This window comes from Mauremys reevesii, linkage group 20, assembly GCF_016161935.1.
Source record: "Mauremys reevesii isolate NIE-2019 linkage group 20, ASM1616193v1, whole genome shotgun sequence".
Taxonomy (NCBI): domain Eukaryota; kingdom Metazoa; phylum Chordata; order Testudines; family Geoemydidae; genus Mauremys; species Mauremys reevesii.
This window is the reverse complement of record NC_052642.1, coordinates 20,186,063-20,199,046: the sequence shown is the minus strand read 5'-3', so window position 1 is coordinate 20,199,046 and position 12,984 is coordinate 20,186,063. Positions and strand designations below refer to the sequence as shown.

The 12,984-nt window shown below is 38.7% G+C and overlaps 2 protein-coding genes across 6 annotated transcripts in view; one reads left to right on the top strand and one right to left on the bottom strand.

Annotated features, from left to right (window-relative positions):
• Positions 1 to 5,157, top strand: part of PPM1E (protein phosphatase, Mg2+/Mn2+ dependent 1E) — a 98,182-nt gene extending 93,025 nt beyond the window's left edge. For both annotated transcript variants that reach the window (XM_039508362.1, XM_039508363.1), the window contains exons 4-7: positions 696 to 884; positions 3,012 to 3,155; positions 3,543 to 3,636; positions 3,939 to 5,157. In XM_039508362.1, the coding sequence (XP_039364296.1) occupies positions 696 to 884; positions 3,012 to 3,155; positions 3,543 to 3,636; positions 3,939 to 5,011 (1,500 nt within the window). In that variant the 3' untranslated portion in view covers positions 5,012 to 5,157. The remainder of the gene's footprint in view (positions 1 to 695; positions 885 to 3,011; positions 3,156 to 3,542; positions 3,637 to 3,938) is intronic.
• Positions 5,158 to 10,969: 5,812 nt separating this feature from the next.
• The window catches only part of TRIM37 (tripartite motif containing 37), a 49,074-nt gene continuing 47,059 nt past the window's right edge, over positions 10,970 to 12,984 (bottom strand). For 3 of the 4 annotated variants that reach the window (XM_039507924.1, XM_039507925.1, XM_039507927.1), the window contains 2 exons: positions 12,423 to 12,507; positions 10,970 to 11,731 (listed from right to left, as the gene is read on the bottom strand). In XM_039507924.1, the coding sequence (XP_039363858.1) occupies positions 11,728 to 11,731; positions 12,423 to 12,507 (89 nt within the window). In that variant the 3' untranslated portion in view covers positions 10,970 to 11,727. The remainder of the gene's footprint in view (positions 11,732 to 12,422; positions 12,508 to 12,984) is intronic. The other variant, XM_039507926.1, reaches the window with a different exon arrangement.

The window sequence follows — 12,984 nt, the reverse complement described above, 5'->3', positions numbered from 1 at the left end:
ACAGACACATGAACTGATGTGGATTGAATAAAAACCGTAGGACTATGTGGCTTCATAGTTTAATGCCCTAGCATTTTACCTCTAAGAAACTGAATTCAAATCTGGATTTATGCATTTTGCTTTCAGCACACGATGGTATCATCCTGCTGGCTGTCTGTTCAGCTCACAAAGCCTTGCCACACTTTGGTGTGAATGACAATTTTTATTCAGGAAAAGTTTAGGTATTGAATAACTAAATGTACAACAAAACAGATGTGAAGTGCATTAGCAGAGCTATGCACGTGATGCATGCAATTTGTCAACTAAACCTCTACCTCGATATAACGCGACCTGATGTAACAAGAATTTGGATATAATGCGGTAAAGCAGTGCTCCGGTGGGGCGGGGCTGCACACTCCGGTGGATCAAAGCAAGTTCAATATAACGCAGTAAGATTTTTGGCTCCCGAGGACAGCGTTATATCGAGGTAGAGGTGTATATAATCTAACTGTGTATGCATATTCCCACATTACGATAAAGAATTTATATAGTTGAGTTCTCACGTAGAGATTCTGCCTCTCTAACAACATTATACCACTAATGTGAAAGCACAAGGACACCAGTAATCTCAAGTTAAATGGTTTTAATGACAGTCCAGTTAACCAAATGCACTGCTTATCTTCATCAGTTTTTGATTAAAGGTTGTCTGTTGGCAGGACCAAGAGGAGCAAGCGTATTTTGCAGTATTTGATGGTCATGGAGGGGTGGATGCTGCCATCTATGCCTCCATCCATCTCCATGTGAATTTGGTACACCAGGAGATGTTTCAACATGATCCAGCGGAGGCACTGTTTAGAGCATTCCGGGTGACAGATGAACGCTTTGTTCAGAAGGCAGCCAGAGAGGTGAGTTAGTATCATTATTTTGGAGAGAGAGGGGGAAAGTTTTTGACTGAAGGTTTTTTTTTAATAATTTCTATTTAAAAATGAAAGAAAATTAAGTGAATTTGAAGCTGGGGAGAGATGGAGAGAAAACATCCTACACATCTGAGTTCAGCTTCTCTCTCAACAACCAGCGCACCATTCCCTTTCCCTTTCATTCCTGTACAACCACATCCCTTGCTTCCTCAGATCTGGTAGGTAGCTTTTTCTGCAGCCAGTACTTGATAGCCTCACTGGCTCTTGTTCACCAGAGCTCATGCATGACACCTCTGTAATGAACCTGGAAAGCAGGAAACCCACCACTGTTCTGGAACCCAAGTCTTCAGGTGATAAATCACCAGATGGCCAGGGATTGCTATGAATCATTTCAGTGAGCCCTCACGAGGATTAGGAAATGACAGAGATGGATTTGGAAAGGAGTAATGTGCAGCTGTCCTGCCTCTCTCGAAGTTGGAGTTAAAGTAGGGAGCAAAAGGCCCCAGGCTGTGCAAGAGATGCACATTGTCCTACACCCAACGCTGTCTCCCAGAAGCCAAATTGGAATCTTTTTCTTCATGTTGCTTTATTCATGGATGTTACTGACTTAGCATCATCTGAAAGGAAACAACTAAGGCTTATAAAAATGGATATTGGATTGAACCTTACTTATTAGTCACCTTTTGGTTCTCTTGCACCTAGAACTGCAGCCAGTGTACCAATGGCACTGCGTAAATTCAGAGTCACAGACTAAAGCCAGCTGATTCTGAACAACCTGGAAGTACTAGATTTTAGCATCCAACAGAAGTTTTGGTAGAACGAGTATGTACGTAGGGCCTGATGCTGCAGTCCGGGTGCACGCAAACAGTACTCACTGACTTTTGGGAGTCACGTGCATGTACAGACTGCAGGGGCAGACCCAGGTCCCTTTAGAATTTTTAAGCTTGAAGTAAGTAAGGTCAAAATCCTCAATTCCATGTTAAATTTCACAAGGCCTCTTAGATTCCATGGTACATTGTATTTGCCAACTGATTACTAGTGAACCTGAAATCTTCACAAACGTGGCCAGTGGGTACTGGGTTGAATCTATGCTGTCAATGACACTCTCCTCCTGAAAATGCTTTCCCTTACTACCTGTCCCCAGTACTGGCTCTAGGGGGAAGGCTTTTGCTTAAATAGCGCTAGCTCACCTCACACACAGCCTTGACTATTCAAAGATTTTTAAACAGGACATCGGTATTGGAATGGGATACAGATTCTTCCACTTACGGGGCACTGGTTCAAATCCAGCTCATGGTGGCAGTGGCCAGATACTCAGTGAATGACTGTTTGCGCTGGGGAAAGGTCTGAGTCTATTGGCTAGTGGGTTTGTCTACATCACAGAAACCACCATTACAGTTGGTACTAAGTTCCCCCTTGTTGGCATTCTCACTACAGGGGCCAATGAGTGAATGGGTCAAAGAGGTTTAACTATCACTCCAGGTCAGGGGTCAGCTGCTCTTCACAGCATAGTTGTCCACTAAATAAGCAGAACACTTCATTCTCCAGGACTGTCAATTCAGCATCTTTCACAACCACTAAAATACATTTATGCAGGGGGAGAAGCGGTTCCATTCTTCTGTTCTTATACTTACTGTGTTTAGTCTTTGATTACTTTTTAAAAAAAATTCTTTCATAGTGTCACAAAGACATCACCACCTTCCTTAGCACTTTTCACGTAAGGTGGATCTCAAGATACTTTGAGTGAGTCACTCTCTGAGGTAGTTAAGTTAAACCAATTCATTTTACAGATGGGAAACTGGGTGCCCGAGAGGGTTACACAGTGAATCAGTGGCAAAGCGCAGGATTTGAACATTAAACTTTCACCAGACATACAGGACAAAATTGTGCCTTCAATTACTCGCATTTAGCCACACTGGCTTTGGGGGAAGAGAATGAAATGGTAGCAAACGCAGGACAAATACAGCCCCATTTCTCTGTCATTAGAACAGCCCTGTTTATTTGAATGTCAGCATGTTTTTCTTTGAAGGAAGCATTGAAAACTGTTCCCAGGCATTTTACTTCCAGTTCACCTTCATTTGCCCATTTAAAACTAGTAGATGATATTTTTTCCAGAGCCTTCGGTGTGGCACCACTGGTGTGGTAACATTCATCCGAGGAAATATGCTGCATGTAGCTTGGCTTGGTGACTCCCAGGTGATGCTTGTGAGACAGGGCCAAGCGGTGGAACTAATGAAGCCTCATAAACCAGATAGAGAGGTAAGAATGGCCTGTTTTAACTAAAGATGGATAGCTTTTCACTTTTCAGATTCATTTTCTGACTTCAAAGATTTATGATTGCTGTCTGCATATAAAAGAGCTTCTGTACTATTGATCAACTGCCTTTTCTATTTCCTTTGGAACAGCTGAGCAAGCACCTGGCCAGTTACTCCAATTACTTTGGATAAGAGTACTGACTTGTCAAAACCTTTTGTTCTGATTTGGTAGGGGGGCAGGATAAAATCCCTGCAGAAATTAAAGCACTAATCGTTACACAATGGGCTCAGGACTGCTGTACATGTGAAAACACCAATACATTGATGAAAGCACCCAGGGTCTTTTTTGCAACAGAGACCTGATCAACTCTTATGTTGCCTTGCGGTTTAGGATGAGAAGAAGCGTATCGAGGCCCTCGGAGGCTGTGTGGTCTGGTTTGGGGCCTGGAGAGTGAATGGGAGTTTATCTGTCTCCAGAGCTATTGGTAGGAAATGTACTTTAATTCTTGCATCCATTTCTCTCCCCTGTTTTAATTATCTTTTGGTTTCTATTGATCACACTGTGTAATACAACAGATAAATAGAACCAGGAACAACTGTCTCCATTTTTCTGGAAAACAGATGCTGGTCTAGCCTGTTATTCCAAGAGACTCCTCTAATTTAGGGAAAAGAATAATTGGTTCCTGGTCTGAGAATTAATAAAAAGGTTCCCAAGATGCCACCTATCACTCAGCATGCCAGTCAAAAACCTGAGATTTGAAATACCTTTGCTTTCCATTTTCCACAGGAGATGCTGAGCACAAGCCATATATTTGTGGAGATGCAGACTCCGCCTCCACCGTACTGGATGGGTCTGAAGACTACCTCATTTTAGCCTGTGATGGCTTCTATGACACAGTAAATCCTGATGAGGCAGTGAAGGTGGTGGCTGACCACCTGAAGGAGAATAATGGAGATAGCAGCATGGTGGCACACAAATTAGTGGCATCAGCACGGGATGCTGGCTCCAGTGACAACATCACTGTCATTGTGGTATTTCTCAGGGACATGAATACAGCAGTAAATGTTAGTGAGGATTCAGACTGGACAGAGAACTCTTTTCAAGGAGGACAAGAAGATAATGGGGAAGATAAAGAAAACCATGGAGATTGCAAACGGCCATGGCCTCAACACCAGTGCTCAGCACCTGCAGATCTAGGGTATGATGGGCGAGTGGATTCCTTCACTGATAGAACTAGCTTGAGCATAGGGTCCAAAATTAACCTGTTTGAAGACCAACGCTATTTAGACCTGATGAAAACAGAAGCAAGCCAACCTCAGAATGCCAAACATTTGTTACCAGTTAAAGTGTTTAGTCCTGGCCTACCAAAGGGAGTCAATTTAGTTAACGGCTCAACAGTGAAGAATGAAGCTCCAAAAAGCACCGCATCTTCAGTGTCTGGACCTACAGATCCAAGGGGATATTCTGCTTCTCTTAGTTTGAGTTCCACAGGGCAGCACATTTACAGAATGGAGGGTTTATCTCCACACTTTTCTGGATTAGAAAAGGAACAATTCAGATCCTTGGGGAAAAGAGTCTCTGCTTTCTCTCATTTCCACTTCTATAATGCAAAGAGGCGATGTGGAGCCAGGCTCAAACCAAAGTTTCACACACATCTCTTTGCTCACAAACCTTCCCATATGGAAGGATTAGGTCCATCCTTACCTGTCCAAAGTGGCAGTAAAATTAGGATGTTGGTAAGAAGTTCTCTGTGGTGGAGGATGAATAGTCACAAAGTTTATGGTGAGAATATGCTCTTGAGTCGAAGACAGAGTAATTGTACACCAGAACCATACCTTTATCAGAGCTGCAAAATATAACCATCCTCCTTGTATCCCCCCTTCAGACAACTAGTTTAGTCAATCCCAGAATAAAAATGGCATCAAAAAATAAAAAGGTGAGCATTTCAGAACTGTGTTATGGTTCCCTGTAAAACTCAGTTCAGATGTAAATAGACCAAGGAATTTAAAAAAAAAAAAAGTTTGTCAAAATAAAACTGCTGGTGGTGCCACTCTAAGTACACCCCCACAAACACATGCACATAAGTATCTATATTCTCATTCACTAGACAAGCTGATTAGTTGGCTCAGGTGAATAGACACAGTTAGAAACCATTGAAAAAAATGCAGCTGAAAATAAAGTTGAACCTGCCTGAGATACGTCTATGGAGCAATATTTTTAGAAAGTTATGCTGTTTTAGAATGCTGAATTTTGTAAAGGGTGGGGGGAGAGTTTCCATAGAAGTCCAGGTGGTGTTTTTTTCTTATTTTCCTTTGTTTATTTAGACTTATATTGAGAGAAATCTATAGAAAACCATCCACTTTGCAGGTAAAAAGACTAAAAGCCATACAGGGTATTAACAGGTAATTTAGGAATGGAGAGACTCATGCTGTAAAATCTACTCTGTTCTCAGACTCAGATTAAGGTACATACAATTAATTTAGCTATTATTTCCTGTAACATATAATGTGGAATATGAAAAAAAGTGTTTTTGTATTTTTTAAAAAATTATTCCCCATGGCTAGAGATAGCATGTGGGGACTTCATAACTTTTTGGTGCTTTTAGTGGCATTTTTATTTGTCAGTTTAGGAGGCTGTTGTCCACTGGCTTTAATCTAACAGGACTGTGGTTAATTGCTAGGAGAATGTCATCACACCTTCATCTCAGGTGTTGAAAGAAACTGAGCCTGAGGTGATATCCAGGTACAATATGCTGTCACTAAACTGATCAAACTGTAGAACTACTTGTTAAGAATAATAAACAATTTGATCAGGATTTTGTTTTAAGTTAGTTTCTAGACTGCAAGGGCATAATTTAAAATAAAGTGGAAGTTTTTAGAGATGATAAAATGCTGGAGCGAGTGTGACACTATTACTGAATTCTTGTTATTCCCGATAGATTCAGAAAATGGATGTGAGACTGCTGTATTAACCTGAAGTGAATGGAAATGCTGTGGATGTAGATGAATGAGGGTGGTTGCTTTGTTTAGCTGAGATCATAAAACGCACTGACAATCCAAAGCTCTCCTCCAACAAATTTAGATTTGCAGAGAAAGATGGAAAATGTGGGTTGCCCATGTCTATCCCATTGAGCCCATTTGCTTATCCAATTATTAAAAAACAAACAACCCCCCCACCTATCCTTGAGATGATGTCTTACTCTTAAAGGAATAGTTAATTAGAACACAAGTAATTAAAAACTGCTCCAGTTGAATGTATCGGACAGCATATTAGGCCTCCTGCCATGATAACTAAGTATGAGAATACTCATTTGGCACTGATATGAATATAAACTGTAATTCTCCAACAGCATTTAATTTTAGCAATGATTTAATATACCACTCAATCTTAGCAGTAACACTTTAAAAATCAGCCTTAGTTAGCCAGAATTTGTTAAAATATTTAAATGTTAAGTAGTCAGGAGAGTCTAAATTATTTGAAACCATAAGACTTGAACTTTACTGATCTCAGCTTCATCTTTGAGTCAGTCTTTTAAAAGTCATTTGATGAAATAGTAAAAAGCTGTGAGCAAACAGGAATTGAAGTGTGGTTTTAGATTCCTGTAATTATTTTGCAGTTTTTTTAAAACCACAAATATCATTAAGGAGTCATTGGCTCTTACATTTGTCATCTTACAAAGCCTTAGATGTTGTTAACATTCTCTTCAGATGTATTGTACGTTTCTAATCAGATTTACTACGGAAATATGAGAAACCACAGAATACTAAAGTATGCAATTTTGGGCATCTTGCCGTTGCCTTTCATTATTTAAACTTCACACTAATATAGAAGATGCATTGAAAGTCTCTTCTGTTTGATAGTTGTACTTTTACTGGAAGGTGATGTAAGTGCAATTCCTTGTCCAAGTAAATATGTCAAGATAAAGTTATGGATGATAGAACTTCCCAATGTGCAAGACTGGTTGAAAAGTAATGGAGTGAGTGTATGCTCTCTTGTCAAGGGTGTAGTTCTTTAGGTGTGGATTCATAAATGATCATTCTGCTTCTCAGACCATTTAGGAGGGAAATTGCCATCATAGTTCCTGTGTGGTTCAGTGCAAAATATTGTATACGTAGCAAGTGTTCATTTCTTCACTATATTCATTTAGAGTAGATAGGAACTATTTGTAAGGTAAGTCTTTTAAACTTCTATAATACATATAAAAGTAGTGGTTATTGGTCTGATATATGCTGCTCTTGATTCTACACACTAGACAAAAAAGCAGTGCTTTGTGAAACGCGATGTTTTCTCTTAATGCCACTGGTGATAGGAAGTAGTTCTCTTCAGTTCAAAATCCTGTGCCCTTATTTGCTGCTTGCTAACGTAAGCAATAAGTTCCCCTCTAACTAATGGTATTTAAATGTTCTGTATCTTGTATTTTGATCATCCATCTGGTGATAATGTAAAAAAAAATTAGACAAACAAAAGTATCTATATAAGTGTATTTATTAACTGTTAATTCTAAGATTGTCTGTGACTTGTTTTGTAATTTTATTGTGTATCTTAGTAGTGGTGAAATTTGTATAACCTTTCCAATAAAGAGCTGAAGTATCCTTTTTTCAAGTTAACACAATCTGCATCAGTTTCAGTTTACCTATTAAACATGTTTTGCAGGAATAAAAGGTAGGTAGTGAAAATAAAATATTGTGTTGGTTTTGAGAAATGGACTTCAGGCTTTTTTGTCTGAAGCTGTTCAGAACTCACTGGTATGCTATTCACTGTGAGTTTTAAAGGGATTAATTTAATCCCCCCTCTAATAGTTTCCAGTGTACACTTTAAATGTGCAACTCTTGAGGAATGTCTGCTGTTGCAGAGAGCAGTATAGCACCAGACCAGGGAGCTGTTAACCCATTTCAATTTGCACTAAAGGTGAGTGGAAACATGTAAATAACTTTTCTTTACCTAAAAGTGCCATCAATTGTCCTTGCAAGTTAAAATAATTCACTATTTAGTTTAGTCTGCAGTGTAACATTTAAGGACAATGTCAAAGCAGATTTTAACTTATACCACATTTATAGTGGTACATTGTCAAACTCTGCTCCATTTTTGGAACACAGTCAGTGAAAAATGCATTGTGTTATGGACAGATAAACATGAGATACAAGAAATTCAGTGTTTACTGGTATGACTGCTGTAGTTCAAGTCCACTATGCTATCCTACCTACCACTGGGTAATTCCTACTCTAGCAGTGTCCTGCTGTAGCACTGAGAAAGATTGATCTAAATTAGTGGCTGTTTTAGCACAGTGTATTCACTCATTCAACACTATAGACAAAGCCATTAAAGAGGATACTACAGCTTTGTTCATGCCTACAATTTAGGGCAATCTTTCTTTAGATCATAACTCTGCAACAGCAAATAAAACTTTCTACCCTTATAGCATGCAATAAATAATAGTGAAACATAAATGCAACCTCTAACTTAAATGTTCATGTCCTTTTCCAGTCATTGTTAATCAGGCTTAAAGCACTGTAGCTGCCAACATTAAAACAGAGAGAAACACCCCCCTTCAAAGTTTTAGTTCAAATATTTACAAGTTGCCTGCATTTGTTTTCTTTTACTTACATCTTTCTTTGCTGCATTTCTTCACCTTTAAATTAGAAGAAACTGAAACAGGACTAGGGAAGGTTGGCAGAGATTGATCCTGTCTTCTTCTCAAAGTAGTAACTTGTTTTTAGAACTCCAGGTGTGGTGCCAGCTCCTACACGGGTGCTCCTGTTGAGAGATACTTGTGTTCTCTTGTTCATGAAAGTTCTAATATGTTCTTTATGAAGTGATTAAATTAATCATTTTTATGCTACAGTGTTGGGATCCTTCCATTTGCAACCTTGTTCTACAGCTCATGAGGTCAGTTGTAATCCATGTAACAGTCATCCATATTTTATTTAAGTGTTTACGGATAAGGACTATGTTGAAATTTTATCAATATCTTAATAAAACAATTTAAAACATTTTTCTATGGTCTGCTATTCTGAATTTGTCTTTAAATAAATAAATTCATATTCCTTGTGCTAAACTGCTTCTGTATAATAGTATAATGGGATTTTACTGTTTAGAATTCAAATTGATGCCCTCAATCTAGGGTTAAACTGCTTTTACCTACTACTAAAAATGCATCTGAGTGTCATATGCAGACTAGGAAGCAGGAGCATCTGACCATTGTGCTGCAATTTAAGCAAATCTAGAATTAGGAGTAGGTTGTATAAATGCTTTAAGGTTGTAGCTTCCTAAACTGTAGCTTAATTGGTATCTTGTTACCTCTCTCTAGGGGACCTATGTATTGAATGTTCTCTTATCTATTTTATAACAAAGAAAGGGATGTGCAGGATTTGAATGACATTTAGTTGTAACAGTTCACTTTGTGCCACTTTCAGCAATAGCCCATTAGTGGAAGTGCAACAGTTGCATACTTCAAGCCTAAATTTTTAGATCCTCTGTATTTTTTAAACATTGCTGTTAGCGTTCAATTTTCCACACTGCTTCAAGGACTAAATATCTTAAAACTTTGGCTGGGCTAGTGAGGACTTCAGATGCTTCTGGGCTCTAAGGCCCTGCAGACCTGGCAAGAGTGGCTGTATGATTGGTACACTAGCACCTGAGCAGTCTTAACACTTCAACTAAACACACACCAGTCCCTCACACTCAATTGTACTGAACACTATGTAAGCAAAAGCATCTAGGTGAGTTTCACTATGAAACTGGAGCTCATGTATTTCAGAATACTATACACATAGGAAACTATAAAAATCACAAGTGGAGAGGGAGTCATACACAGAGCAGCTCAAATGGGTTTATTTTAAGCAGCAAAAAAACTAAGATTTTTTTCAGGAAATAGGTGTAGATACCTAGCTTTCATTTTTAATCCAAGAACAGGCTCTTTCCCCAGCACCCTTTCCTAGTAAAGACTTTCTAGTTGAAAGTGTAGCACCTGGGTCAACCTTTCAAATAATCAGCTGCTCCCATAGCCCTAGTGGTGGCTGTTGGCCCTCAGCTCTACATTATCAAGCAGGACACAAGGTTCTGGACTTGGCAGATGTTCAGAGGACTCAGCTCCTGAGTATACAGACCAATGGTTTAGATCCATAAATGCAGCAGTACACTTGCTAGTGAACTCGGAGAAAGCTGTTAGCAAGACATATAGGGAACAAAGTGTATGGGCTTCTGGGGCCCTGTAACACTTGATTAACCAAAGACCTACATGAGATATGGAGTCAATTTATTCCCCTCAAGTCTCACTTGGCTTAGAATCAACTTGGACTGCTCCTGTAATCAGGATGGGAGGCAATGCCCAGTTAGCAAAACCTTTTATCTTTGTTATAAAATAGATAAGAGAACATGAATTCAAAAGAATGCAAGAGCTCAAACTACACTCAATGAATGCTTCTACTTATATCTTCACACAGCCTACTAGCTGATGAGTATTGTATTTGAGAGAGCCTAGAACACTGATACACAAACTGATGATACAGTGAACAGCACTGCAGTAAAGGTCAAGATAATGACTAAAGAAATCCACATTATAGTAGAGACTGAAAGAAATGGACTTTAAGGAGGGGAGGGTGGATATTTGGTTCATGAGGGAGTGCCTAAGGACTATTGATTGTGGAAGTCACACAGCATTTCATTTGGAGCAGACTATGGCCTGAACATACTAGTTCAGCGCCACTAGGATGTAGATTTAAAAAAACCCCGACTGAACACTAACTAGGTAGCAGCATATTTCTTTCCCATCAGCATCTGCAATCATCCCGGCCCCTTCAAAATAATTTTACACAGTATTTCAATGTTCATTTTATTAACAAAAAGTGCAAACGTTTTAAACTAAACTATATGATTTGTACGCACTTAAACACTGAGGAACATTACATACAAAATGAATGTTTCAGCAAGTACAGTCAGTTGAGACAAGAACACTCAACATGTATACACTTATTCATGCTTTTTCACCAGCCAGTTATTCAGCTTTCATTATAGCTTCACAAAACATTTTAGCTGCTCAAATGCAATGCACAGTGGTAAAAAGTTTGGCAACAATGTTCTCAGTTGGTCCAAATTAGAGACTGAAGAAAACAAACACAAACTAACTCTTGTGCAGGCCACTTTCACCCTAACTTTAAATAGCTTAGATCCCTATGAATATAACTACAGTGTTATTTCATACCATTAATAAAAAAAGGGAAGGATATTCCCCCACATTCTCTGCTGTATCAATCGTACGGTAAGGAGACAAATATGAACACGGCTCTAGCACCTTTTGAACATTTGTTCAGAATCTGCATTTGAACCTGCCAAAGCCATGAAGAATGCAGTCTTGCTAAGGTTTTCATAGGGCAAGTTGCCCTATGAACAGGTTTAAAACAGCCATGGAAGAACTACATAATCTTTTATATTCAGCACAATGGAGTGTGTGCACACCCTACGAGAAAAATACAGATGGAATAAATAAGCATTATGAAATGTGCCTCTTCTCAGGGACACAAGCAGGCTAGTGTTAATCCAACTCTTCAAAGTCTTCTGCAGTCAACAAGCCAATCCTCTACCTAGCCCAAAAGAGACAGTTCATATGCAATCTCAGTCATTAAAAAGAGCCCATAGTAGTAGCGCAATTTTGTAGATTAGAAAGGATTTTGGGTGCTTAAATCTAAAAATTCCCAAGGTAAGTACATAAATACTAAATTAACAACCAGCAATGAGTAGGAGAATGTGAGCCCTCCCCCCCAATCAGTCCTGCTTTGATGCTACATTACCTCTAGCAATTGCATTACCAACAAAGCAGATTAGTTAACAAGTCTTGACATTTTAAGTAAATCTGCTTGCATCTGAAGAAGTGGGTATTCACCCACGAAAGCTCATGCTGCAAAACATCTGTTAGTCTATAAGGTGCCACAGGATTCTTTGCTGCTTCTACAGAACCAGACTAACACGGCTACCCCTCTGATAAGTAAATCAAAGAAATGGAGCAGGATCTCATCTACTTTCAGCAGCAATGGGAAAGTGGGAAGTATTTAAAAGTTGTAGGATATTAGTTATTACGTAATATCTTTCATGTAAATGAGCACTGCAGGGAGCATTTGCATCACATTGGGCGTATTTCAGATGGAGGGGTCAGTTTCTTGACACAGCAAAACTTTATATGGATTTGACCCTTTTATATTACTATCAAACCAAATTACAATAAGACTTAGGTTAAGTTAACCGCCATTAAGTCAATGTTCTTATTTTAGCAATTACCTTGTATTGTCCTCTCCAGTACCAAAGCTGAGGTCTTCAGGGCCTATTTGTTCACCTTCAGAAAAAACTGAACACAGCTCTAATACTGAAAAACAATTATATGGCATCCTTAAAGCCCAAGCCCCCAAACCAGTTACATTTAAAAATCTGTAATTTAATTAGCTCTATAATCAGCAATTCTTTGAGAGATTAAGATTTCATTCTTAACATATGAAAGACAGATACAAAGTTGGAACCCTTATTCTGAATTAGTCTGCTCTACAATTTTAAAACTATGACGGTGGCGTACAAATTGGTGGTGGATTCAATTTTTTGTGAGTCAGCAATGTAACATTCAATGTTATGCTGTGGAGTTCTGCAGTAAACTACTAATTCAGAATAAGATGATCTTCTACTGATTATATTACACTATTAATATTGTTATTTATTCCAAACCATTAACCAAACTTATTTAGAATTTAGCAATCATGTAAAGGTTTTACAAGTACTCTAAGATGTTTTTTACCATTTTGTTCTATGAAAATGTTCAACACTGTCAATTCTTTTAAAACTGAGCTGAAGC